Raw genomic sequence first — 26,943 nt, 5'->3', positions numbered from 1 at the left:
TCCTCTGAATGCAGCCCAGAGAATGATACTGCTTTCACTCAGTGGTTCCAAAATATTAGCTAAAAGCTTTCTGCTTAATATGTTGTTATTGATCAGACGACCATCCAAAGGGTTCTAGGTGAGGAAACATAAATCCTACTGAGTCATGAATGCGCCACGCTTTCTCTGCCTTCCTCGGATTGGCCAGCAGGCAGTTCATGTCATCTGTGCTCCTCTCCCCGCCCCCTATCGGGTCTATCCTCTCTTTTTAATCCGCCCTCATAGGGCATCCAGACCAGGTATCCAGGTGAAGGGCGGAGAGATGAAATTCATATTCCCAAAGACGTTTTTCCTGTTTGGGCTTGTTAGGGTGTAGAACTAACCATGGACCAGAACCACTGCCCTACACCCTTCAAACTAACCACTCTTCTGCAACTAGTTATCATCCTTTGAGAGGTAATTCAGTTTCTCCCTCAGGACTATTCGTGTATGTGTGCTCAAAAAGGGCCTATAGTGGCACCTATTGCTCAGCACAGATCCATCACCACTCCTGAGACCACTTCAAATGCTCAATAATATGGTAACTAGGTAGCCCCAGACCTCCCGCCTCCCCCAATCAGCTTAATGCTCCTGTTGACTCTTTCTAGTCTAGCTTTCCTAACTCCTTCTCCTGGGTAGACCCATTTACGTGTTTAGTGTGTGACTTTTCTGTCTCCCTTGGGATGCAGCACCGAAGCACCAATGGTACCCCATGAAATCCTGGACCACAGTTTTTTTTTTTAATTAGTTTTTATTTTTTATTATTGGTTTCCAGTACAATATATGAAAGAAAACATAATATTCACTCCCACCATCCGTACATCCTCGGTTTCCCCCAGTACACTCAGCATCACAAAGTTCTATATGCTCAACGGCATTACTATCCTTCCTGGGTCCGTCCAATAAGTAGAAGGTGAGTGCGCTCTACTCCCCCCTCTTAACCCACTCCCTTGTCACACACCCCCCAATACCCTTGTCCTGCTCCCCCCCCCATATCTTATCATGTTTGCTCATGCACCCTCTCCCCTTGTAGACTTCCCTTTCCGTTATTCTGCAGAATTCGACTCCCCATCCCAATACCCAGTCGGGTACTCGGGAGAATACTGGGCCTCCATATCGGTGCAATGTCCCCTTTTGACACCATTTAACCCATGTTTACCAACAATTTCAATATCTAGAATAGTCCGTCAAGCCCCAAATGCCCAGTAGCACCAACTAGGGCTGTAGTTTCAAAGGCAACCCAGTCACTTTCTCTAATGATTCTCCCCAGAAGGGTCGAATATGGGGCAAATCCACAGTGTATGTAGGAAAGTGCATTTTAAACCTTTTAAACCACAACCCACAGGCAGGATGCAACCCCCGTCTTCCTAATCTTTTGGAGCAGGGTACGAATGTAGTATGTCCTATGCAGGACTTTGAGTTGGATCAACCTAAAACTCGCTTTTATTGCCGCCATCGCAGGGAACTCTAATGCTTCCCACCAGTCATACTCCTCTGACTCTCCTTCACCTTGTTCCCACTTTGCCTGTAGCCTCAGCAGAGGGGCCTGTGTGTTAAACATCCTTGAAATCATCTTCTGTTCTACCCGCCCATCCAAAAGCCTGATTTCTAGAGAGAAATCTTCATGTGTTTCTTCCTTCTGGGATATCCATTCCCTGAGGGTGTGCAGCAACCTGGAATGGTGCAGCCACTGGGTTTCTTACATTCTATTTTGAGATGGGAGAAGGGAACCACCCCATCCACGTCCCACACATCCACCACTGTGAATATGCCTTTTCCGTCCCAACCTTTAAAGCCCTGCAAGGACACCACTGGCCGCATCCTCGAGCCTTCCCAGAGGGGTGTGTTAGGAGTTAACTAGAGATTTCATCACATTTCCCTGGTTGGTTTATTCCAAATCCTTACCACCGTTTCTGTCATCAGACACACCTCAGGTGCCAAATTGCCCCCGTATAGTGAGTACAAGTAACTGTTTGTCCCCATTCCCATTCTATTTTATCTAAATGCCGGATCTTTCCAGTCCGCATATGCCCAGTTGTGCAGCACTCTCACTTGTGCAATCTCATAATATTTGGCAACACACCGTTCATATTTAGACCTACACAAGACTCCCACGGCTATTCTGGGTTATCCCAGTATATATAGGTAACCACGGGATGCCACCATTTTAAACATCGCTGCCTTCCCCAGCAGGGAGAGCGGCAGTGATTGCCAGTGCCTCACATCTTGCTCCAAACGGTTAAGCAAGCATTCCAAGTTTGCCCTGTAGTGCGAGTCCGGGTGTCTATTTATACAGATTCCCAAATACTTCAACTGCGACCTCTCTATCCGCAGGGGGAGTGTGGGTCACAGTTGTAGAGTGGACCTACATAGGCCCATTGATAGTGTGCGTCTGTTGATTTCCTTGAGCCTGTCTGTTTTCCTTAGGTCATCACATCACTGCTCCATGGCGAACCCACGGACCATTGTCATTGTGGTGTCTCTTGATTTCTTAGGTTGCTCCTCTGCCACTTCCCAACTGGTCCCTAGTTACTACTGGTTGATCCCTGCTTCTCTTGGGCTGACATCTGGGAGAATGGCGGGCCTTTATCCTGCCTATTCCCATGAGTTGCCCCAATGCTGTTCTATAGAGGACTTCTCAGAACAAGTAGAATGGCTGACTGTATATTGCCCATTTCTATGCATTTCGTCATGAACAACTGGGTGCCCCCTCGAGCATATGCTATAACTGAAAATGTATTCAAGCCTGTTGCAAAATACCACCATCGCTGGTTTTGCAGTATTGGCTGGAATCCAATAATCACATAGCTGTTGTAAATTAGGCTACTGGTTGGGGGAGTGTTTAATTCCTACACGTGCTGCAACCACAATTTATGTAAGGGTGTGGTTGGAGGGGTTAATTCTTACTCGTGCAGCAACCACAATTTATGTAAGGGTGATGTCACAGCAAGCCACAAATTAGCCTGTGCTTAACCCTCTGGTTGCTTGGCACAAAGCAGTTAGGCTTAACTTAGAGACATTGTGTGAACTAGTTATGCGGCACTTCAAAGAGTGATAAACTGAAAACGCATCAAAAGAAAAACAAGCATTGGCATAGCCAATAGGTCTCGCTTTTGGGACCTTATAAGTGTTTAGCCATGCAACAGTTGATGTTGTTGCACCAAGGATATTGTGCTGCATAACTAAATACTTATAAGGTCTCAAAAGCGAGACCTATTAGCTATGCCAATGCTTGTTTACATTCATTGTGCAGACATAGTCAGTGTTTTCCCAGTGACGTTAAGGACATGAATATAGGGCATGGGGTAGGGACCCGTTTCAATGTCCATTCTAAAATATGTTACTCGGGCAACCTAAATCCCTGCTTATATCGTTTTGGCTGGCACAAGAAATGGGGCCTGCCCACTCTTTCATTTCACAAAGTTTAACATGCGGTTTGATATGCTCTACACTTAAGCCAGCAGAGTTCGAGGTGACCAGGGTACATTCTGTTTCAGTAAATACTAAAAATGTCGCATGTGCCTTTTATCGAGCTGCCAACCAACCCCAGACTGCTTTGGGCATGTATAGCGATGTGTAGTGGACTAAGGCGTAGGAACTGTGCAGCAGCCTACAGTGCTTCCCCAGTGAAGAACACCCTCCGTAATTCTACTGGACCCTGTACAGAGTCCAAATATCTCTTACTCTGACCACCGAGGCTCAGCAATGCTCCCTCTCCCCAGCCCAAGGCTACAGATGCCTGGTTAGGCTTGCCCGGGCTGACACAGGGTGCCATCGACTGAACTACAATGAATTCACCCCAGGTGGCCATCAAGCAAGCTGATCCCACTCCAAACTAGCCGGGCTAGCACCGACTGTAAGAGGATGTCTTGGATAAAAGCAGCGCTGCCTCAATAGTAACTTCCACACTACACTGTGTAGTCACGTTGGAATCCTGTGCGGAGCACTAGGATTGGCTGAGGTTTCACGGGTGCTCCAATCACAGTTCACTTTATACATCAGCATTACTTTCCACTACCAAGCAGACTCTCAAAGTAAGCTGTAAATTGCGATTGGTTGTTATCCGACCCGCAAGTACTAACATTACAGACAATTGAAGTTAGGCTGATGTTCGGACGCTCAGTGTCTGCAAGTAGCCTACAGGTAGTTAGACGCCTTTATTTCACCATAGTAGTATTTGACGCCAAGTGGCTTGGATACATATATTTGTAGAATATAACTGTTTTGCACGTATCATTCTGAGTTATAATGTAAAGTTTGAATTATGAATTTTACTCTCCGATTTAGAATCACAGGATATTGTTAAGTAGCATAAACCCTTTCTTGCAACAATTGGCTTTGATTTCACCCGTCTAATAATATCCTACGAGTTCAAGTTAACCAGGTACTATCTGCAAGTCAGGGATAAGGCATCTCTAAAATGCACAAGGAGTGACTGAGTGGGTGCTATGGTACTGCTACTGAGCACAAATTGAGAAACCACTGTCATTTAGGCTTTGGACCTTTACCACTAAGTGACTGCAAGACCTGTATTTCAGGTGAATAACGTCAGTTCAACGAATTATATTTATCATACATTCCAACAACTTTATCACTCTGAATTATTGATTTGAGTGTATGCTACAGCAATATTATGTAGTTCTGTTTGCAACACATGTATTCCTATTTAAAAGATGTAATATTTAAGAAGCATTGGCCGCGCGGCCGTAAAAGTAACGACCGCGTGGGCGTGAAGCGAAAGTGATCGCGATCGTGATCAAAGCGAGAGTAGCGAAAGTCATCGCGAGTGGTGCGCGTGCAGCAGTGAGCACGCTGGAAGGGAGGCAGATGTCGGCTGCGCTTGTGCACGCTCGCGTGAACGCAAGCTTTAGGCCAGCGAGGTAGCACTTTGAAATCCTGTATACTAAATGTCTCGCAGAGCAACGTATGCGCTGGCTCAGGCGAGACCTAAAAAGGGTGGATGGGGGGCATGGACAGGGATATTCACAATCGAGTGATCCCTAGCCCCGGAGCTTCTTTGGAGAGCTCCAGCACGGCGGCCATCTTATTAGTAGAGTGTGGACTATCAGATCATGCAACCTGGTAGAATGTAAACTTTCAGATTATGATACCTAGAATGCAGACTATAAGAACATGGTACTTGGTAGAGTTCCGACTATGGGATAATGTGACTCTCGAAAGTGCAGATTATCAGAACATGCTACCTGGTACAGTGTGGACAATAGGCTCCTGCTACCTTGTAGAGTGTGGATTATCGGATCCTGTTACCTTGTAGAGTTCAGATTATCGGATCAGCTACCTGGTAGAGTAGAGACTATCTGATCGTGCTAGTTGATAGAGTGGCAATAATCAGATCATGCCACCATGTAGAGTGTAGAATATGAGATCATGTTACCTGGTAGAGTGCAGAGTACCAGACCATGCCACCTGGTAGAATGGCAATTATCAGATCATTCTACCTGGTAAAGTGTGCACTATCAGATCCTGTTATCTGGTAGAGTGCAGACTATCAGATCATGCTACTTGGTATGGTGCTGACTATGGGATGATGCTACCTGGTAAAGTGTGAATGATAGGCTCTTCCTATCTTCTGGAGAGTGGACTATAGGATCCTATTACTAGGAAAACTGCAGATTATCGGATCAGCTACCTAGTAGAGTACAGACTCCTAGATTATGCTACCTGACAGAAGGCAGACTAATGTATCATGCTACCTGGTAGTGTCAACTATCCAGCCATGCTACCTGGTAGATTGCCGACTTTCAGACCAATCGCACCTGGTAGAGTGACGATTCTCAGACCGTGCTGTCTGATAGAGAGTGGACTATCAGCTCATGCTACCTGGTAGAGTGCTGACTATCAGACCTTGCTACCTGGTAGAATGGCAAAGTGCAATGACCTCAGATATAGGGACATCTATATCTGTCGTAAGTGGTGCATGCACCAGCTTACACGGGCTGTAATGGCAGGCTCATAGTCACAATTTGAGTGGTCTCTCATGGGTGGCATAATACATGCCACAGCCCATGGGAGACTCCTGGTGTACCTATGCCCTGGGGACCTTAGTACCATATACTAGGGACTTATAAGGGTAACAGTAGCCAATCTGAGGTGTACCTGAGTACTCACCATAGCCAATTTAAGGGAGAAAGCACAGAGACTGGGGTCCTGATTAGCAAGATCCCAGTTAGACTAGCCAGAAACCATCACAGCACCAGGCGAAAAGTGCCTACATTCATACAGATTTGGTTAATAGTGGACTACTTCCCTCAAATGCTTGGTGCTGGTGCCGAGGCCTAGCCACTTGATGGAGAGACAAGCACGGTGTGTGACGATACACAAGCATGTGCTCCTAGTAAGCAGGGTGGAAAGCTTCGTCCATCAACTGCTGCACCGCTCGGTGGATGTTGTGTCGTATGAGGCAGACTTGTTTGTGCATCTGGGCCTTGAGGTTGCTGGACCAGTTGCTATGTACGGTATTTAAGTAGTAATATTGCTGAATCTTGAAATAAAATTTAGCAAACACTCTTTTATGCTGTGCATGTAATGTACTGACATATTTAACCTGAGTAATTACATTTGAGTTTTCAGAGGGTTTTGTAGATATTCCCAATGAAGATTATAATGAATTTAAAGTGTACATACTAATGGTGAACTATTAATTACAACATTATGTATGTGGATTGTCTATGTGCAAAGTGTCTACAAAAAAAGGTGGGGGGGAGAGAGGACGTGGGCTGGGGCCACCCTCCACAGTCAGAATTATTTATAGAAATAAAGGAGCCGACCTGATTGAAGCCAGGGACGTCTTGTCCCTTCACCTGGAAACAACCTTAGGTTTTTCATAAAACCCTCACCCACAAGGGATACAAATTGGTGGCATGCTTCATTATGTGCAAAGTGTATACATTGTTGTTCTCACAGCTGGCCTTCATCTGGAGTGACGTTGGATACCTGTCTCTGTAATATGATTGCCTTGGAAGACACATACACCCCATGTGATCATTTCAGACATGCTCATGTGCTCAATGAACTCTATCATGAAACCATAAACAGGCTATTTTGAGAATTTTTTTTATCTGAGCTAATTACAATTACTGTCCCACTCATTGGTATGTCTATGATATCACTCATCAAGATGGTGATGTCACGCTGAAGGTTCCATATCCCTTCAAAGAGTATGTTCCTGCTAAAAACAACTACCTTTGCGGAGTCTAAATCAATTGTGAGCTAACTAGTGTGTGCAGATCCAAGATGCATGTTCCACATAGAAATAATCACATATGTTAGGGAACGTGGCTGATTGTCTGCACATAATGTATAGCTGACCCATAATGTAGGCCTATTGCAGTATGATGTTTTGGTATGTGCCTCTTCAAGACCTGGAACCATAAGAATCAGTGTGAGGCCATGGAGCTGTTTTATTCCTCTTTGAAAAAACTTTTACATCCAGACCCACAGCAGCCCAGCATTTGAATGGTCAACTCCTTTGAAGTCTATGCAAGGTCAGTCTGTGATTGGTGTCAAATACTTGGGTGGATGCATGTGTATACCACTGCTCCCACAATGGAATGCCTTCCCACGCGAAGGAAAGCCAAGCCTGCACTGTGCAGCGCATCACTTCGATTTGTCTACTCTGAAACCATCACATTTCCATACATAACACACTTATGCTTAACCAGAGTCATAGATTCATAATGTTGTTTCTTTGCACAGACTGTGGTTCATGGGATAAAAAATGCCCAATTCATTCATATATTGCGAAATCAAATATATTGTCAACCCCCTTTAAGAAAATTAAAGTTTTATTCTTATAATAAATTGAAAAATTTAATTTTCAAACATTCAAGATTTATTGTTAATAGAAATGTGTTTATTTACATTCCTTTTATGGAGTGTGTACACTTTTAAACAGTAAAGAAGTACGCTGCCAAATTATTTCTGGCCTTTTCATACACACATGCCAGTTATCGCAAAGCACGAAAGCGACCACAGCGCGCTTTCCCTGGACCAGGACCGCCCCGTACCGAGCTCACAGCAACGAGAGCACGACCCTTGGATGGTAGACACCAAGCAGCAAAAAGGCGTAGGGTGACCTGGCGTGCAGTGGCGCGTTCCCAGTACTCAGTAAAGTCCATTTACAAGTTAGTGGCAAAGAGTCTGGGAGACCCATGGAACTTAAATTACAGCCGGGCCTGGAAAGTTCCCTTGTAAAGATCCGGGAAGTACATCACCAACTCTTTGAAGATTTAGAACAGCATTTTTCTGCATAAGCTAGGCGGGAGGGAGCAAGAAGGAACCCTCCTACGTGGTTTAACAGTCATTTCAGGTCTGCCAAGCTCGCTCTCATTACAACAATAAAACAAGAATAAGAAGCTACTGAAATATATGGAGAAAAGTGAGTAGAATGGAATAAGACATCTCGTGGGTAAACAAAAATATACTTCTAAGGTCACAAAAGCGAGAGCTGTTGGCTATGCCAAGCGGCCGTGTGGCCGCGAAAGTGATCGCGTTCAAACATCAAAGCGGCCGCGCGAGTGAAAGTAATTGCGGTCAAGCGCGGCGCGCGCGCCCGCGCACATGTACTGTAGCCCTAGGTTGGCCTGGTAGCACTTTTTGGAGCCCTCTCAATAAGTCTCGCCAGACCAGCACATGCGCTGGGTCAGGCGAGACCTAATCACACACCAATTTAGAAAAATAGAGTAAAATTTAATAAATGATTTGAGACCAAAACAACAAAAATCCAATCTGTAGAACCAGAGATATGCAATTTCAAACTTTTACGGGAAAATAGTGTTTAGAAGCACAAAGCACCAACTGTCATTATCTGGTTGTGCCACATCTGGACAAAGTCACAAGTTCAGGCCATCCTAGATGGAGTTTGTGCTGAATACAGCAGAACAAGTATGGTATACATGATTAGGTTCATAAGTGTGCATGCATATATGGGAGCAGGTATTTTGCAACGCTAGGAATGAAGCAATAGAGTGCTTCACAGGTGTGAGGAGCACAAGGCTTTCAAGGCAGGTGAATCAGGTCTAAAAGCATTCAGCTTCTGTGTGAGGGAGTTACAAGTAGTAGTTGGGACATATGGGGATTCAGCCTAGCACTGCAGAAAGGAAGGAGACCACAGGATGTGCCGAAGAATATAGTTCCATGTCCTGGTGTGTTGCAGAGACCTGTGGCAAGGGCCTGTCTTCCCTTATTGCTTTCTCAAGCAAGGAAACGTTACTTCTACATAGATGCATAGGCCACCAGAGATCTTAGTCTGGTGAGATAGGAATGTTGAGGTGCTCGAGTTCGCCGTCCTGAAGATGATGCAGTAGGCTTGTTAAATCATGTACCAGGCGGTCAGAGACTGTGGAGTCCTTTAAAAGTGGTGGCAATCAGCCATTCAGTTGGGGTATAAAGTGTAGAATGCTCTTTAAAGGGTTCAGGTAAAACTGAGGGGTGCCAGCGGAGAGAGCATTGGGAAGAAACAGTAATTATCTGCGTACTCACCTCGGTTGCTCGGACCGGACTGACTTCTTCCTCTTCCAACCTCTTGATCTGTTCTATCTTCCGCTCTGTGGGAAGAAGCCAGAGGAACCCGGGAAGCCTCTTCCTGTTCCTCTACATGTATAGTTGTATTGGGACCTCTATAAGCCTCGACCAGCACATGGTCCCCGTCTACTGGACCTGCTAAAAACACCTCCAAATACCTTCCTCATGTTGGACTGCACTTTTTCCAATGCTGTAAAAGTCGATAAATCTTTTCCCATACTTTTCACAAATCCTTCTCCAAAAAACAAGCCCTGTGGCTCCTCACAGAGCTCCTTATTAGCTTTATCTTCAAGCTTAGGATTGATTTTTATTAGCAGCGTCTTCCTCCTTTCTGCCAATAAAACCAGATTTGTATTGCCTAAGAAGACCATTGCCCTTTGGCTCCATCCGTGTAACAATTGCACATCAACCTGCTCATCATTAACATATACCTCTTCTTCCATGTCCATTATCTTAGCTAACGGACCTAACACCTCTAACAATCTGTCTTGGCACTGCTTCAGAGACCGCTCTAGATCTTTCCGTGGGTCCTTCTGTAACTTAAACAAATATGAAATTAAATCAGGATCTAAGCTCGGAGTATAGCAGATCTTGTTGTCTATTTGAGGCCTTGAGCACTCCGCTCTCAACACACTCCTAACCTCTTTCTTTAAAGGTTTCCTTATCCATTATCTGATAAATCTGGCTACATGGTCCAGTGGCCACCAATCTGCACTAGGTTGCCGCAACTCATAAGGGCTAAACATCTGTTCCCCAAGTGGATCTCTAATTACCGCTTCAGACTTAGAAGCACGATTAAACTTCAAGTCCTCACTTAAATCATCCTCATGAGCCACATCAAATACGAACTCGTCGTATGCTTTCTCACCTCTTTCCTCACTACTGTCTACCACTTCCATATTATACTCCTCTTCGGAGTAATCCTGCGTGCTGCAATGGACGCCCTTCTTTATTGTACCACCAAGGGTACCACTCTTCTTAATGGCGTTAAAGCCATCTTTCCCTTTTTTATCCATATGTTTTGGCTTTCTTGCCCTTTTTACCGGTCCATTCTCTCTTCTTTCAATCACTTCCTCTGAGAAAGACCAAAAATCTTCCTCAGATCTCACCCCCTTTCTTTTCCTGTCCATCACAATCTCAACTACTTCTCTAATTGAAGTCTTCATTTCACTCTGAATCAGCTTCCTTAAACTTTCCTCACTGACTCTTCCCTCAACTGTCTGCTGACTAGCGCTAGCATCCTCTGTAGACATAATAACTACTCTCTAAATTCACTCAATAAACACCTTAAATCTACTCTTCCTAAAATCAATACCTCCAATCTTCTCTCCTTACTTGAACTAATTCTCCTAAATAATTATGACGCTGTTCAGTCAATGAACAGCTGTCTGTTTGTTTCACTTCTTTTTTTATTTTTTTTATTCATCGCTCTCGCGTAGACACGCACTTGTGTCACTCATCTAACCTTATGCTTGTCTCCCCAAACTATGATGGCTGCCGATTTCTCACAGTATTTCGGCCCCCAATCACCTTTACCGCTGATGGAGTGACCTATTCTCTCGTCACACCATCAGACGAGAAGCCTGCTCGCTCTCCGTCATGCCAGTAACTGCCAGCCTATGGCCCTCGTAGCTCAAGGAGATGCGGAACCCTTTTGTTTTGCCCGCACACAACTCAGCTGCCAGGCTACCAATACTGACTTGGTAAGGTTGCGCGGCCTCTAACTCCTTTATGAAAAGTTCTACGCTCGTTTAAAATTAAATGCGGTGATAACTCTCTAAATCTGAATTATAAATGTATATATTTTTAGCCCACGCATACGCCGCACTTACCAAACGGCACCTCCTCCAATCCAGCAATGACAATCAAAACAAACACAACACTTCCAAAAATTAGAAGCTAGCAAACAAATTCTATTACTAAAACTTCACTCTAATAAGAACCATACCATCCTTAATATAAATAACATCAACTGTCAAACATTCAATCAGGCTGAATATCAAAAGTACTTATCTGATCAGGGCAGCATTTGGAAGAGGATGAGTGTTCTATGCTGTGGACATTTATTGACTTTATAGTTCCAGTTCTGGATTGTTTATGTTAAGTTATTTAAAGGGGCTGCTGTCCAGGAGTGGCAATAAAAGGGTATGCATAATGGTAGCCTCCAGTCTAGTAATGAAATTTACGCTACCATCAAGATGAGATAGAATTAACTCTTCCATCAAGATGAGAGAGAATTGACGCTTCCATCAAGACGAGAAATCGCTAACGCCTCCATCAAGATAAGCGAGAATTTACACTTCCATCAAGATAAGAGAGGACTAATGCTTCCATCAAGATGAGAGAGGACTAACACTTCCATCAAGATGAGAGAGAGTTAACGCTTCCATCAAGACAAGAGAGCGCTAACGCCTCCATCAAGATGAGAGAGAATTTACGCTTCCATCAAGATAAGAGAGGACTAAAGCTTCCATCAAGATGAGAGAGAGTTAATGCTTCCATCAAGATAAGAGTGAATTAACGCTTCCATCAAGATGGTATTGGTAGTTCCATCAAGATGAGAAAGGCACTGACAAAACAAATTGGTCTAATTTAAAGTGATAATGCATGCAAAGACAAGCATGCAGAATCATGTTTGCATGTAATAACACTTTAATATCCAGACCGATTGACTTAGCCAATGCTTGTTAGTGGTGGTACAGATGGGAGAGGCTGCTTCTGCTGATGGTTTCATTAGTGGTGGTGTGGTATTGTGGAAGTGGCATTGGTGTTGATGGTATTGGTAGTACAGGTGTTGTGTTGGTGGTGGTATTAGTGGGTTTGGTCTAGGCGGTGGTAGTGAAATCAGTGTTATTGTTATTGATTTTATAGGGGTAACTTCATTTGGTTTGAGTTTTATAAAACCTGCAAATACCTGGGGACTTCCTGGTGCTAATACTAAAAATGAAAACAGTGGTGGAGTGACTTTAAAAAAGTTACTTCCTGAGAGGCTTTCGGAAGGGACGCAACCTGGTTTCTGCTTTTATACAAAAGGAAAGAGCGTTCACGGCCTTTGCAGTGATCACTGAAAAAGCTCGGCCACCCATTCGTTTTTTTTTAACCTTTGGGACTTTGACCAGTAGTGCAGATGCTGATGGAAGTGCTCTGCTTGGAGTATATTTCTGAAAAGGCAGCGAGATGTAATTGGTGTGCATGTTTTTCAGAGTGTATTGCTTAATGGCAACAGCAGAGCGCTATTAAAATGCATCTCTTTCCAACTGGAAGCCAGTGTAGAGCCTCCAGATGATGCAGCATATGCTTTTTTTGCGTGATATTTAGATTTAGCCTGGCTGCTGCGTTCTGAATAACCTGAACCCTTTTCTGAGCGCACTTTTGAAGTTCCAGGTATAACACATTGTTGTAATTCAAGTGACTAATTGCTAATGACTGCATGAGCTGCTGTTTGTGTTTGTTGGGGATAAGTAGACCTGATGGTGGTGGTGAAATACATCATATTGGTGGTGGTGATATTGCTGATGGAAGTAATGGTGGTGGAAGTGGTATTGGGATTGTGGTAATCACTTTGCTACTAGTGTTAGAAGTGGTAGAGGTGTGCAACTGGCAATGGTATTAATGACATTGATGGCAATGGAATTGGCAATGGTATTGGTGGTATTGCTATTGGTCGGATGGTGTATTGGTGGTGCTATTAGTACAGGTGTTAGTGGTGGGGGATATTACTGTTATTTGTGGTGGCATTGGGAGTGATGGTATTACTAGTTGTACTGGCGGTGGTGGTGGTAGATAAATGGTGATGTGTTGGTGTTATTGTTGGTGGCACTGGTGGTGGTATTGTTTGCTCTATTAGAGCAGTGAGGATGTTGGTGGTGTTGGTGACATTGGTATTTGTTGTGGTGGTTTAAGTGGTATTGGTAGTGCTGGTGAACCTAGTTGTGGTAGCATTGGTGGTGATAATAATGGTATTGATGGGGGTATTGCTGGTGATAGGATTAGTGATGGTTTTGTGAATGGTGACCCGGCATTCATGGTGGTGACAGTGGTATTGATACTGTGTTGGTGACACTGGTGAGATTGGTAGGGGTGGGGGTGTGGTATTGGTGGTAGTGTTTTTGGCAGTGATCATTTTGCTGATGGTTGATGTTGGTGATGGTGATGATGGATACATTGGTAGCATTGAAGGTGGTGGTACTGGTGTGGCATTGGTGAGATTGGTGATATTGGTGGTGGTGGTACTGAAGGTTTTGTGGTGACATTGGTAGTGATGATGGTGATATTGGCGTATGTAATATTGGCGGTTATCAAGAAGTGCCCACATAATAACGTGTAACTCTTGTACACAGACCTCTTGACTCCTTTTTGTTTATCATACCTGGACCACCCAACCCAAAGATGCCCATCAAAATGTACTGAGGAGGCAATTTTATGATCAAGCTCGCATTTGAGTCATGAAACAAGCAGGAATAACTACAACAGTTAACAAAAGTCATATGTGTTTTAGAAATAAATAGTCCCATGGGCATTGCAATACAAGCACTCCATAAACATTTGAAGATACACCAGACAGCCAATTGCATGGCGATGAGATAGAAATGCTCGTGTCAATAGCTAAAAGAGGCTGGTCCGAATAAGCCAAATGTTGAACAGCAGCTCCATGTATATTGAAATGAAGAGATATTGAAAACAGCTGTGCTGTTAACCCAGACATAAAAATTAGTTCAAAACGTCATTAGTAAAGCATTGCTATGAATAATTATTGATACATTTACATCAACATCTACAGGCCCAATCAGTTGTTTAGCGCACCATATATATGTTCATTCATTCACTACTGAAAAGTAAACTACAAAAAGAGTGGGAGTTCTTACTTTGTCATTGCAGGCGCCTGGACTAGGTAATGAATCTTCACAGGTTTCAGAGGGGCCCAGAATCTTTTGCGTAGTCCAAAACTGAATGTCATTCGGACTTGTTCCTGAAATAAGCACTTTTTTTTAGAACTCTTTTTATTGATTTGAAAACAGGTAAGTCACATTTAGGTTATATACTTTGCAGTACAGTTACATGCTTCATACATTTAGTAGGAATCAGTAGTAAATCAGTCATTCATTACCATAACGGCTCCAATATTTTTCCTCATCTCCATCTCCTTGGTAGGTGAGATACACAGTTCACCACAGTACTCATTCCATTTAGTCCACTTTTTGTCCCATTTCTTAGGACAACCTCTGGATTTGAACACCTCTTTTTCTGCTCTCATGCATTTGTCTAATTCCTTAGCCCAACCCATTGGCGATTGCGTCTCCTCCACTCCCCACTTCCAAGCACATTTAATGGAGTCACTTTAATATGGAACTGCAAACCTCTTACCAATTTTCTGCTTTTTGACCACCATATTTGTCCACCCTTGCACCACTCAAGCCACTGGAAATATTAAACTATTCTGCCAGTCACCTCCCTCTAAGCTCACTACAACTCAGCCTAGATTTGATTCAGACCACAACAATAGTATATCATAGTCTCAAATAATGGAAATGGCCTATGTTAACATAAACAAGAGCCCTTTATCTCCTCAGTATAACAAAGAACTGAGTGCTGACGAGTGTCTAACCCAGCACTGTCAGTAAGGAAGTCAGGAATTGGAGTGTGCGACCTTTGTTTAAATACCTTTTGTATAATGACATGGAATTTGTTTTTTAAATGGCGCAAAATTACATGAAATTATATGAAAAGCAATTGCTATTTTTTGGCACAAAGTTAATGTCCACATCCAAAATAGACATGGTATTGTGTTTCAACCTAAAAAATAGTGCAGAAAAACACAAGGGTCACGCACGAGAGACGCTGGCATTCTATTGGTGCACATTGTTCCAGAGCTTCCACATTATCATTTTTTAAGCAAAGTGATCCCCAATATTGCTGTGTGGCATTATGATGTCATTTTGCAGAGTTGCACATTAAAAGCCTTAATAAAAAATGACAAAAGTTGCACGAATTAAGCAGATGTCATTTAAATTTCACCCACCCGGGTCCACCCAGGAGATATGACTTACCTATACTGGCTTGCGGAGGGCAGGGCGCAATGCTCAAAAACATTTATGCTGAGTTTAATTTAAGGATGGGAAAACTGGAAATCCCAAGAATCCTTGAAATTTTACGACGTTTGGAAATAGCAGCTGCCATCTTGGATTATTGGGTGCTATTTGCCTTGTGTATCACAGTAGTCTTCGCCAGGCAACCATGCTACAATTTTGCTGCAGTCAGAACCCTTCATCTTGGATTTGTGCCTTGCTTTGGGAGAACTGTTACGTTCTTGAGATCTTCCTGAAGATCTGTTTGCATACAGAGAGATAATTCTGGAATTCAGGTCCTGTTGGGAAGGAATCTTTGAACTATTGATTGAACGATTGCCCCTGGAAGTATAAAACGTTTAGGATGGCAGGACTGCTTCTTAGTTTTAAACTTCTCTGTTTTTTCCCATGAAGATTATAAATACTTCTGCTATTTATATATGCATACATCTGCTTTGAAGAGGACTGACGGCCTCCACATTGTGCTAGGACCTGGCTGGTAAGCCACCATCCCAACAAGTGTGGAGGACATCTGGACATCACCAGCTCGGGGATCCCTCCAGGCCCAAGATCACCGCTCGAGAAGGCCAGGCTGAAAGCAAGAACCCCAGTAATGGCGAGAAGATCATGCTATGTAAATATGTATCATATATTGGTCCAAAGCTAACCCTTCAACTTTTCTTAAAATGTAACCTCGAGCGAATCGGCAACTTGTATATTTGTAACTCTAACCACTAGTATCTGTAGTAGACGTATGTACTTACTACCATTCTTATGTGAATTTAGAGTTTTTCTGTTTGTTACTTTTCCTTGAGTGAATCTGCAACTTGTATATTTGTAACTCTAAACACTAGTATCTGTAGTAGACTTTTGTACTTACCACCATTCTTATGTGTATTTAGAATTGTTCAGTTTTATATCTTTTATGTTACTTATGTACTCTGAAGTCCTTATGTAATGCAACTTGTCCTATTGTAAAGCGCTCTGACACCTTCAGGTAAAGTTTGCGCTATATAAAACTGCATTAAACAAAAAAATACAACGTACATGGTTGTAAACGGTTGTAAGCGATACATATGTTGTTTAGAATAGATCTCACTCTAATATTAACACATGTTCATTGCTTTTCATTTGCGCAGTAGACAAGTTAAAATCTATACCAGTTGGTTTTAGAAAGTGCACATAGTGAAGTCTGAGGCTGTTAACTTGCCAGCAGAGTAGGAGGACAGGTAAGCTTATGGATGTTAATTAAATCCGGTAGTGCTTTAGTTTCAGGAAGTCAGCTTCATATAAGGAACACAGATGGCTGATTAAATAGAGAGCGGAATAGGAACCGAAAGCAGCCCTGGCAAAAATGTTCAAACCTGCCCCGATTTTGCTTTTTTTCTCACTGTTTTTCTCCAGCTTTTTCTCTGTATTTCTCCTCCCACTGCGACTGCTTACGCAAAGCCTGGGATGCTGGAGAAGGTGATAGAGTTAGTGTTGTAGGCCTTAAAACTAGCCTCTAGTGGTTCCAGTCCCCCTTTCCCCCAGGGAAATGTCCCATTGGATAAATGGCCAGTCTGGCCGAAGTTACACAAAAGTAACTTTCATTTACATCCCTCAACTGTTAAACTTAGATCCAAAATATTCATGGCAGATACTGATGCATCTTTTGTTGACTTAAGTTACCCATTCCAACCGGCAGATGTCAATGACCAGCAGAGTGACATGCCTCATTGGTGATATCCGGTGTCTGTTTTCTCTCCTAACCTATCTCCTTTTCCCAGTTTTTAATATTGCAGAATATATTATATTGTGTGTGGTGAGTGGTGGTTGCAGCAAGGCTTGGAAGAGTGCATCACTCCAGTTGGATCCAGACTACAATGTGAGCGCTGTCTGAGAAGTACTTAGGAAATCTGATGGCCCCAGACTACAATGTGAGCGCTGTCTGAGAAGTACTTAGGAAATCTGATGGCCCTGTCTGCAAACACTGGAGGTTGTTAGAGCTCTCAGGAAATCAAAGAATAGTCTGTGAGTTTCAAGCACTAAATCACTAAATCTCTCACTTTTACTTCAATATAGGTTCATCATACCTGTAATGGATTCATTGCTAGGATATCTTATGTCTTGGAAACACATTTCTTACAATCTGATCCCACATGAACATTTCCAATAATCACCTCACCGATCTCAGTCGTACTACAAAGCTACAAAGTTACATCTCTACCTTTCTAAGGAACCTTGCCATAGCCCTGAAAACCTTTACAGTGTGGTGTCCAACATAAACAAATAGGATGGTATGTATAGCATGTTTGGATCCATTAAAGGAGGATGTAAAAGGCTGAACCGATCACATGCTTGAAGCATGGCCCACAGATGGGTAAGAGAGAGGTTACACTTTTTCCGTGCAATCAGATTTTGCAGAAGATTTCAAATTGTAAGAAATTGGGTTATTAAGTTGTGTGGGATGTGAGTCCTGCACAAGAAATAGATCCACAATTGGCTCCTTACTGGGAACCAAGTATCCCACTGTAGCACTTGACTCTCTCAGGTTAGTGAAATAGAGCAGTCTAGGGCCATCCCAGGGGAGGTGGTGAGGGCTAATAGTTGGGCTCAATGCAGGCACAATGCACAAAAACACTCAATAAATTGCTTTCCAGTCAGTGATCTTTCTTTCAAAAAGGAAAAGCACATTTGCTAGACACACTACTTAATAGTATGCATTTCTCCACAACTATATACATAAGGTAGAGGGAAAAAAGTTTGATGGCATTCTGAAATCACATTTGACTCCTCACAGGTTATGACCACCATGACAACAAAACCTCCCTACCCTTTTTTGATGCAACATCTCTATTTAAAGGAAGTGGCATTTCAAATAAAGCAGACATATTTTTATTGTCAAGGAGACACCACATAAAAATGTAGGGCACGCCTATTGGCTTTGTCAAGGGGTTACAACATTAAAATATGAGGCATGCTTATTGGCTTTGCGAATGGGCCACCACATTATAGGAACAATAAACACATATTAGAAATCACCTTCTTATCAATGCAATCAGTAGCCATGTTAAAATGCAATCATTATCCTTACTAAATGCATTGTAAAATTGCTCAATAATTATTGTCAATAATATGCATTGAATAAAGCATTTTTCAATTACAATAACGTGACATAGTCTCTCATTTATACCTCAAGCTACATATATTGCAGTAATAGGGCCAACCACTAGGTGTCTCTGCACACTGCTAAAGAGCATCAAGTCCCCGCACTGGGAATGCTTGAATATTGGTGAAACCTCTCCCAGGGACATGTCTACTGAGTCCCCCAAAACGCAGGGCCCTGGGGATGGGGTGTATGGGGCTGGAAGAGCCTCTAGGGAGGGGTGCCTAGGAGCAACCCCAAACGCATATCGAAAGTATTCATAGGCTGCATTTGAGCCCTAAGGGCTTGGCCCTCCCGGGGGAAATTTAGAAAATACAGATGAGCGCCACATGTTTGTTTCACTGCCTAGTATGTTAAAATAGGAAAATCTTCAGATCTGCAGAACACGGGTCCTAGAAGACAATTCCCTCAAACTCGGTCTCATTTTGCTCCTGGTTGGTGAGCTAACACCACAGGACCATTCTTAGTAGTCCACCTGTCATCTAAAGGGGTGCACATTGCGAGCAGTTGGTATCATTGGCTCCCTGTACCAGTGGTCTCCGCTGCTTTGCCCTCCACTCGCCCGATGGCCTCCTCGCTGTCTTGCAGGTATTTGGGGGCAGAGTAGTCCAAGTCTTACCCCAACTGGTCTGTTACGGGGTTCAACAGGGTCCGTGCACAAGTCTCCATTTAAGTTACACGTTTTAACTTGACATCTTTTACTAAACTGTGACTTTTTAAATGCCTTGCACTTACACATTAATTTATTTAGAAATTATTCTGCATACAAAACTTTTCTTATTAAGCATTTGATCATGTTGTTTGTACACTCTGTTCAAGGCTGGAGACAGCTCTGAGTATCAAGACAAACAACCACATCAGTGCTGCACCTTTGACACAGTGTGATTGGAACAGTGCTTTTATTATATAAACAGCCTCCGAGCCAAATTCGGCAGAGCAGCACTTCTGCGGACTATCCTGGAACGCTGTAACTGAGATGCAGTTCTGCTGACTCTAACTTTCATCCAGCAAAGGACAATAGCCGAGCACCAGATCTGCTTCCTGATACATCAGACACAGGTATGGGGGGTTGGGTTGTCCCAAGAGATCTGGCAGAGGGTACTCACACTATGCTCTCGCTAGTGTAGGTAGCACTAGATAGGAGTATAAATATAATCATAGTCACAACAATGTTATAATGGTTTATTATTATTATTATTATTATAACATTTGTTAAGCGCTACTGTTACCCGCAGGTGTCCTGGCGCTATGTAAAATCTTGCCCAAGGCTCGGAGCAGAGGTCAGATTAACCTGTAAACAGCCAAGTTTTTAAAGTTTTTCAAAAAGCCAGTAAGCTGGTCATACCTCTGAGTTATAGTGGAAGATTATTCCAAGCCTTGGCTTCATTCACTACAAAACTTCTTCCAGCCCAGGTGGCCTTTTTTGCAAATGATTTGATTTGATTTTGATTGATTGATTTGATTTGATTTATCGATTTGTAGAGCGCACGAATGCCCAGAGGCGTCTTGGCGCTATGAGTGACATATAAGGATTCTGTGCAGTTTTGCTTGGAACACCAGATACTTAGATAATTAGTTCTTAAACAGCCATGTTTTAAGCAAACCTCTAAAAGTCATTAGTGAGTTGCTATTCTTTAATGACATAGGTAGGCTGTTCCAAATTTTTGCTGTTCCCAAGAAGAAACTTCTGCCCCCCCATCGCACCTGCTTGTATCTAGGTACTGATAGAAGGAGTGCTTGTGAGGACCTCAGATTCCTGGATGGGATGTATTTTTTATGTGTTTTTTTATATAGTGTGATCCATTCCCTTGCAGTGCCTTAAATGCAAGGCACTGTGACTTAAAGATGATTCTTTTGGCCACAGGTAGCCAGTGAAGTTCTTTCAGTTTGAGGGAGACAGACTCATACTTTGGAATGTCCAAAATCATTCTAGCCGCTGCATTTTGCAGCCTTTGAAGACTACTTAAAAACTATGTTTGAAGACCCATATAAAGGGCATTGGCATAGTCCAGTCGTGATAAGGCTAGAGCAACAACCACAGTTTTAAGGGAGTCCAGTGGAATAAAATGATGGATTTTATTAATCATTTTCAATATACCCCAAAAGGTAGAGGCCAATTTCTTAATTTGCCATTCAAATGTTAACTTTTCGTCTATTATGACTCCTAGGTTCCTCACTTTTGTGACTGGGGATGGACATTCCTCTAATTCAGCCAGCCACCATCTTGGAGACCAAAAGGGTGTTTTAGCTCCAAAAAGCAGAACCTCAGTTTTTCCTCCATTCAGTTTGAGGTAATTTCTTTGCATCCAGGTATTAATTTGTACCATGCAGATATTAAATCGGTCGGCAGTCTCCTCTACGTTGTCAGACAACGAGACCACTATCTGTGTATCATCGGCGTATGAAACTACTGAGAAGCCAGCTTTCCTGATTATGGCCGCCAAGGGGGCTACATATATATTAAAGAGAGTGGGGCTGAGGGAAGAACCCTGAGGCACTGAGGATTGAAAGATTTGGAGACCAGCCCATCCATTTCGACAGCGAACGATCTGTTTGTTAAATAAGATGAAAGCAGTTTGGTGGCAGTATCGTGGAGCCTTAACTTTGTTAGTCTTTCAATTAGGATTCCATGATTAACTGTGTCAAAGGCCGCCGACAAATCTAATAAAATTAAGGCGGCCTTCTTTCCCTCATCCAGTGTAGTTCTGAGTTCTTCTACTGCCATTACCAACGCTGTCTCGGTTCCATGTCCTTCTCTGAAGCCATATTGTGAGTGATCTAGAAGCTCTTGTTCCATGATAAAGGTTGAAATTTGCGTGTTAATTAATTTTTCCAGTACCTTAGAGAAAAAGGGAATTCTTGAGATTGGTCGGTAGCTACTTGGCTCATTAGGATCTAGATCACTCTTTTTCAATAGCGGTCGGACAGATGCTATTTTCCAGGATTCGGGGAAAATTCCAGAGCTGATTATTTCCGAGAACACTGTTGTAAGCTGTTCACTAATCATATCTGTAAGCATGTGAAAGATTTTAGGGGGGCAAGGGTCCGAGGGGGCTCCAGACTTAGATGACATAACTGTTTGTCTGATCTGCTCCTCTGATGGTAGACGGAAGAAAAACCTCGTACTTGGTACTGTAAAGCAATTTCCTGCCGTACTGTCCTCCGAGTCTAGCTGTGAGCTGTCATTTAGTGATTTATATAGTGTCTCCACTTTGTCAATGAAAAATGTTCCCAGGGTATTGCAGAACTCTAAGTCAGCCTTCTTCTGATAACTATTTGGAGGACTAGTAAGTTTTTTCACTGTGTTAAACAATTTACTGCAGGAATTTTTTGATTCTATGATCTTGTTGGTGAAATATTTAGACTTTTCCTCTTTAATTGTTTTTTTATAATCGTGTAACGTCTGTGCATACTCTTTTCTTCTCACCTCCACATAATTTTCTCTCCACCTTCTTTCTGACCTTCTGCATGCTATTTTGTGTTCTCTTAGTGTATCCGAGAACCAAGGTTGGGAGGATTTTTTCCTGTTAGACAGGGAGGCTTTCTTAGGAACTACTATCTCTATCGCTGATTTGGTCCACAGGTGTAGTCTATTGGCCATGCTGTTTGAGTCAGTTTCCAAGTTTGGCTTTGATGTTCTTAGTACATCTTGTAGCCTGGAGATATCAGTATTTGTCCAGTCTTGGTAAACCATTTTATCCCGATTAACAGTAGGTGTTCTTGATTGCCCTTTACCCTGTATAGTAAATACTATGGCTTTATGGTCTGACCATATAACTGGTATGACTTCCACAATTTTTAATGTGGGATTGGATGTGAAAATGCCGTCTAAAGTGTGTCCTGCGTAATGGGTTTCTTGACTAACGATTTGTTTTAAAGAGAAACTTGCCATTGAATCAGTAAGTGCTGCCGTGTTTTTATCATCTTCTTTTTCAAGATGGAAGTTAAAGTCTCCTAAAACAGTAAAGTCAGAGTGCTTTATACTGGATTCTAAAGAGGGACTTATCTTCTCCATCTAGGTATTATGAGCTTTTGGTGGACGGTAAATGAGGAGGCCATTTAGAGTGTAGTTGTCGTGGAGGCTTATCTGGAAAGGTAGGGTTTCACACTCTGGTGAACTGCCTCTCGCACAACCCGACACTCTAATTTCTTCTCTGAAAAGAATAGCGAGCCCTCCGCCTCGCTTATGTTCTCTATCTGCTCTAATCATAGAGTAACCTGGAGGAAGTGCTGCGTTTAGTTCCATATTTGATGTGGCATCCACCCACGTTTCTGTAATGAAGGCCAGATCAAGTTTCTGGCTTTCTATCAAATCTGCCAATTCGGTATTGTGACGAATCATTGATCGTGCATTAATTAATACTGCTCTCCACTCCCTCGGTTTTGAACGGTTACTTATTGTCTCTTGGCTAGTGATATTTTTTACCTTGATATAACAGAAGTTTAACTCGCAGTGTCGGCATTTCCTTGGTTCAGACCTAAGGTCTAATGGTGCGCCACATCCCCTCTTGATGTTCGCATTCAGCTTTAGGAGATCCTCCCTGGAGTAAGTTATTACATTGTGGTTTTTGGTAATTGGAGCAGGGGTCATGGCGCTGGACGCGGGCCAGACGCGGACGGGCGCAGACGGGCTTGCCTTAGGCGCGCCCGCTGCGCGCGTCCGCCGCGCGTACGTGCCATTCCTCCTCTTAACTTCCCCTGGCCGTCAACACTAGCCCGCTAACCCACTCCTTCTAATATGGTGGTACCGCGTTCAAGTGTGGGCCCCCGGAGTTATCCTCGAGGAAGTGCTGTGCAAATAGGCATGTATTTTTAAAACAGACTAAAAGCAACTAAAAGTATTGTAGATTTTAAAATAATTATCGCGTTTCTGGCGGAGATTCCTTACCATCGATCTACTCCCGGCTCCAGCCTCAGGAGGTCAACAGGAAGTCCGCTTGTGCCACTCCTCCTCTTAACTCCCCCTGGCCGTCAACACTAGCCCGCTAACCCACTCCTTCCAATATGGTGGTACCGCGTTCAAGTGTGGGCCCCAGGAGTTATCCTCGAGTAAGTGCTGTGCAAATAGGCATGTATTTATAAAACAGACTAAAAGCAACTAAAAGTATTGTAGATTTTAAAATAATTATCGCGTTTCTGGCGGAGATTCCTTACCGTCGATCTACTCCCGGCTCAAGCCTCAGGAGGTCAACAGGAAGTCCGCTTCTGCCACTCCTCCTCTTAACTCCCCCTGGCCGTCAACACTAGCCCGCTAACCCACTCCTTCCAATATGGTGGTACCGCGTTCAAGTGTGGGCCCCCGGAGTTATCCTCGAGTAAGTGCTGTGCAAATAGGCATGTATTTTTAAAACAGACTAAAAGCAACTAAAAGCATTGTAGATTTTAAAATAATTATTGCGTTTCTGGCGGAGATTCCTTACCGTCGATCTACTCCCGGCTCAAGCCTCAGGAGGTCAACAGGAAGTCCGCTTGTGCCACTCCTCCTCTTAACCCCCCCTGGCCATCAACACTAGCCCGCTAACATCTCCTTCCAATATGGTGGTACCACGTTCAAGTGTGGTCCCCCGGAGTTATCCTCGAGTAAGTGCTGTGCAAATAGGCATGTATTTTTAAAACAGACTAAAAGCAACTAAAAGTATTGTAGATTTTAAAATAATTATCGCGTTTCTGGCGGAGATTCCTTACCGTCGATCTACTCCCGGCTCAAGCCTCAGGAGGTCAACAGGAAGTCCGCTTGTGCCACTCCTCCTCTTAACTCCCCCTGGCCGTCAACACTAGCCCGCTAACCCACTCCTTCCAATATGGTGGTACCGCGTTCAAGTGTGGGCCCCCGGAGTTATCCTCGAGTAAGTGCTGTGCAAATAGGCATGTATTTTTAAAACAGACTAAAAGCAACTAAAAGTATTGTAGATTTTAAAATAATTATCGCGTTTCTGGCGGAGATTCCTTACCGTCGATCTACTCCCGGCTCAAGCCTCAGGAGGTCAACAGGAAGTCCGCTTGTGCCACTCCTCCTCTTAACTCCCCCTGGCCGTCAACACTAGCCCGCTAACCCACTCCTTTCAATATGGTGGTACCGCGTTCAAGTGTGGGCCCCCGGAGTTATCCTCGAGTAAGTGCTGTGTAAATAGGCATGTATTTATAAAACAGACTAAAAGCAACTAAAAGTATTGTAGATTTTAAAATAATTATCGCGTTTCTGGCGGAGATTCCATACCGTCGATCTACTCCCGGCTCAAGCCTCAGGAGGTCAACAGGAAGTCCGCTTGTGCCACTCCTCCTCTTAACTCCCCCTGGCCGTCAACACTAGCCCGCTAACCCACTCCTTCCAATATGGTGGTACCGCGTTCAAGTGTGGGCCCCCGGAGTTATCCTCGAGTAAGTGCTGTGCAAATAGACATGTATTTATAAAACAGACTAAAAGCAACTAAAAGTATTGTAGATTTTAAAATAATTATCGCGTTTCTGGCGGAGATTCCTTACCGTCGATCTACTCCCGGCTCAAGCCTCAGGAGGTCAACAGGAAGTCCGCTTGTGCCACTCCTCCTCTTAACTCCCCCTGGCCGTCAACACTAGCCCGCTAACCCGCTCCTTCCAATATGGTGGTACCGCGTTCAAGTGTGGGCCCCCGGAGTTATCCTCGAGTAAGTGCTGTGCAAATAGGCATGTATTTTTAAAACAGACTAAAAGCAACTAAAAGCATTGTAGATTTTAAAATAATTATCGCGTTTCTGGCGGAGATTCCTTACCGTCGATCTACTCCCGGCTCAAGCCTCAGGAGGTCAACAGGAAGTCCGCTTGTGCCACTCCTCCTCTTAACCCCCCCTGGCCATCAACACTAGCCCGCTAACCCACTCCTTCCAATATGGTGGTACCGCGTTCAAGTGTGGGCCCCCGGAGTTATCCTCGAGTAAGTGCTGTGCAAATAGGCATGTATTTTTAAAACAGACTAAAAGCAACTAAAAGTATTGTAGATTTTACAATAATTATCGCGTTTCTGGCGGAGATTCCTTACCGTCGATCTACTCCCGGCTCAAGCCTCAGGAGGTCAACAGGAAGTCCGCTTGTGCCACTCCTCCTCTTAACTCCCCTTGGCCGTCAACACTAGCCCGCTAACCCACTCCTTCCAATATGGTGGTACCGCGTTCAAGTGTGGGCCCCCGGAGTTATCCTCGAGTAAGTGCTGTGCAAATAGGCATGTATTTTTAAAACAGACTAAAAGCAACTAAAAGCATTGTAGATTTTAAAATAATTATCGCGTTTCTGGCGGAGATTCCTTACCGTCGATCTACTCCCGGCTCAAGCCTCAGGAGGTCAACAGGAAGTCCGCTTGTGCCACTCCTCCTCTTAACCCCCCCTGGCCATCAACTCTAGCCCGCTAACCCACTCCTTCCAATATGGTGGTACCACGTTCAAGTGTGGGCCCCCAGAGTTATCCTCGAGTAAGTGCTGTGCAAATAGGCATGTATTTTTAAAACAGACTAAAAGCAACTAAAAGTATTGTAGATTTTAAAATAATTATCGCGTTTCTGGCGGAGATTCCTTACCGTCGATCTACTCCCGGCTCAAGCCTCAGGAGGTCAACAGGAAGTCCGCTTGTGCCACTCCTCCTCTTAACTCCCCCTGGCCGTCAACACTAGCCCGCTAACCCACTCCTTCCAATATGGTGGTACCGCGTTCAAGTGTGGGCCCCAGGAGTTATCCTCGAGTAAGTGCTGTGCAAATAGGCATGTATTTATAAAACAGACTAAAAGCAACTAAAAGTATTGTAGATTTTAAAATAATTATCGCGTTTCTGGCGGAGATTCCTTACCGTCGATCTACTCCCGGCTCAAGCCTCAGGAGGTCAACAGGAAGTCCGCTTCTGCCACTCCTCCTCTTAACTCCCCCTGGCCGTCAACACTAGCCCGCTAACCCACTCCTTCCAATATGGTGGTACCGCGTTCAAGTGTGGGCCCCCGGAGTTATCCTCGAGTAAGTGCTGTGCAAATAGGCATGTATTTTTAAAACAGACTAAAAGCAACTAAAAGCATTGTAGATTTTAAAATAATTATTGCGTTTCTGGCGGAGATTCCTTACCGTCGATCTACTCCCGGCTCAAGCCTCAGGAGGTCAACAGGAAGTCCGCTTGTGCCACTCCTCCTCTTAACCCCCCCTGGCCATCAACAC

At 43.7% G+C, this 26,943-nt stretch overlaps 1 protein-coding gene across 1 annotated transcript in view; it reads right to left on the bottom strand.

Annotated features, from left to right (window-relative positions):
• LOC146860841 (uncharacterized) overlaps positions 1–26,943 on the bottom strand; it is a 915,295-nt gene that overhangs the window by 778,600 nt on the left and 109,752 nt on the right. The window contains exon 6 of the mRNA XM_085646176.1: positions 14,427–14,530. Within this exon, the coding sequence (XP_085502302.1) occupies positions 14,427–14,530 (104 nt within the window). The remainder of the gene's footprint in view (positions 1–14,426; positions 14,531–26,943) is intronic.

Source organism: Triturus cristatus, chromosome 3_1 (assembly GCF_964204655.1).
Source record: "Triturus cristatus chromosome 3_1, aTriCri1.1, whole genome shotgun sequence".
In the NCBI taxonomy this organism is placed as follows: domain Eukaryota; kingdom Metazoa; phylum Chordata; class Amphibia; order Caudata; family Salamandridae; genus Triturus; species Triturus cristatus.
Note: the sequence above shows the minus strand (reverse complement) of the source record. Positions and strands in the feature narration are given on the sequence as shown.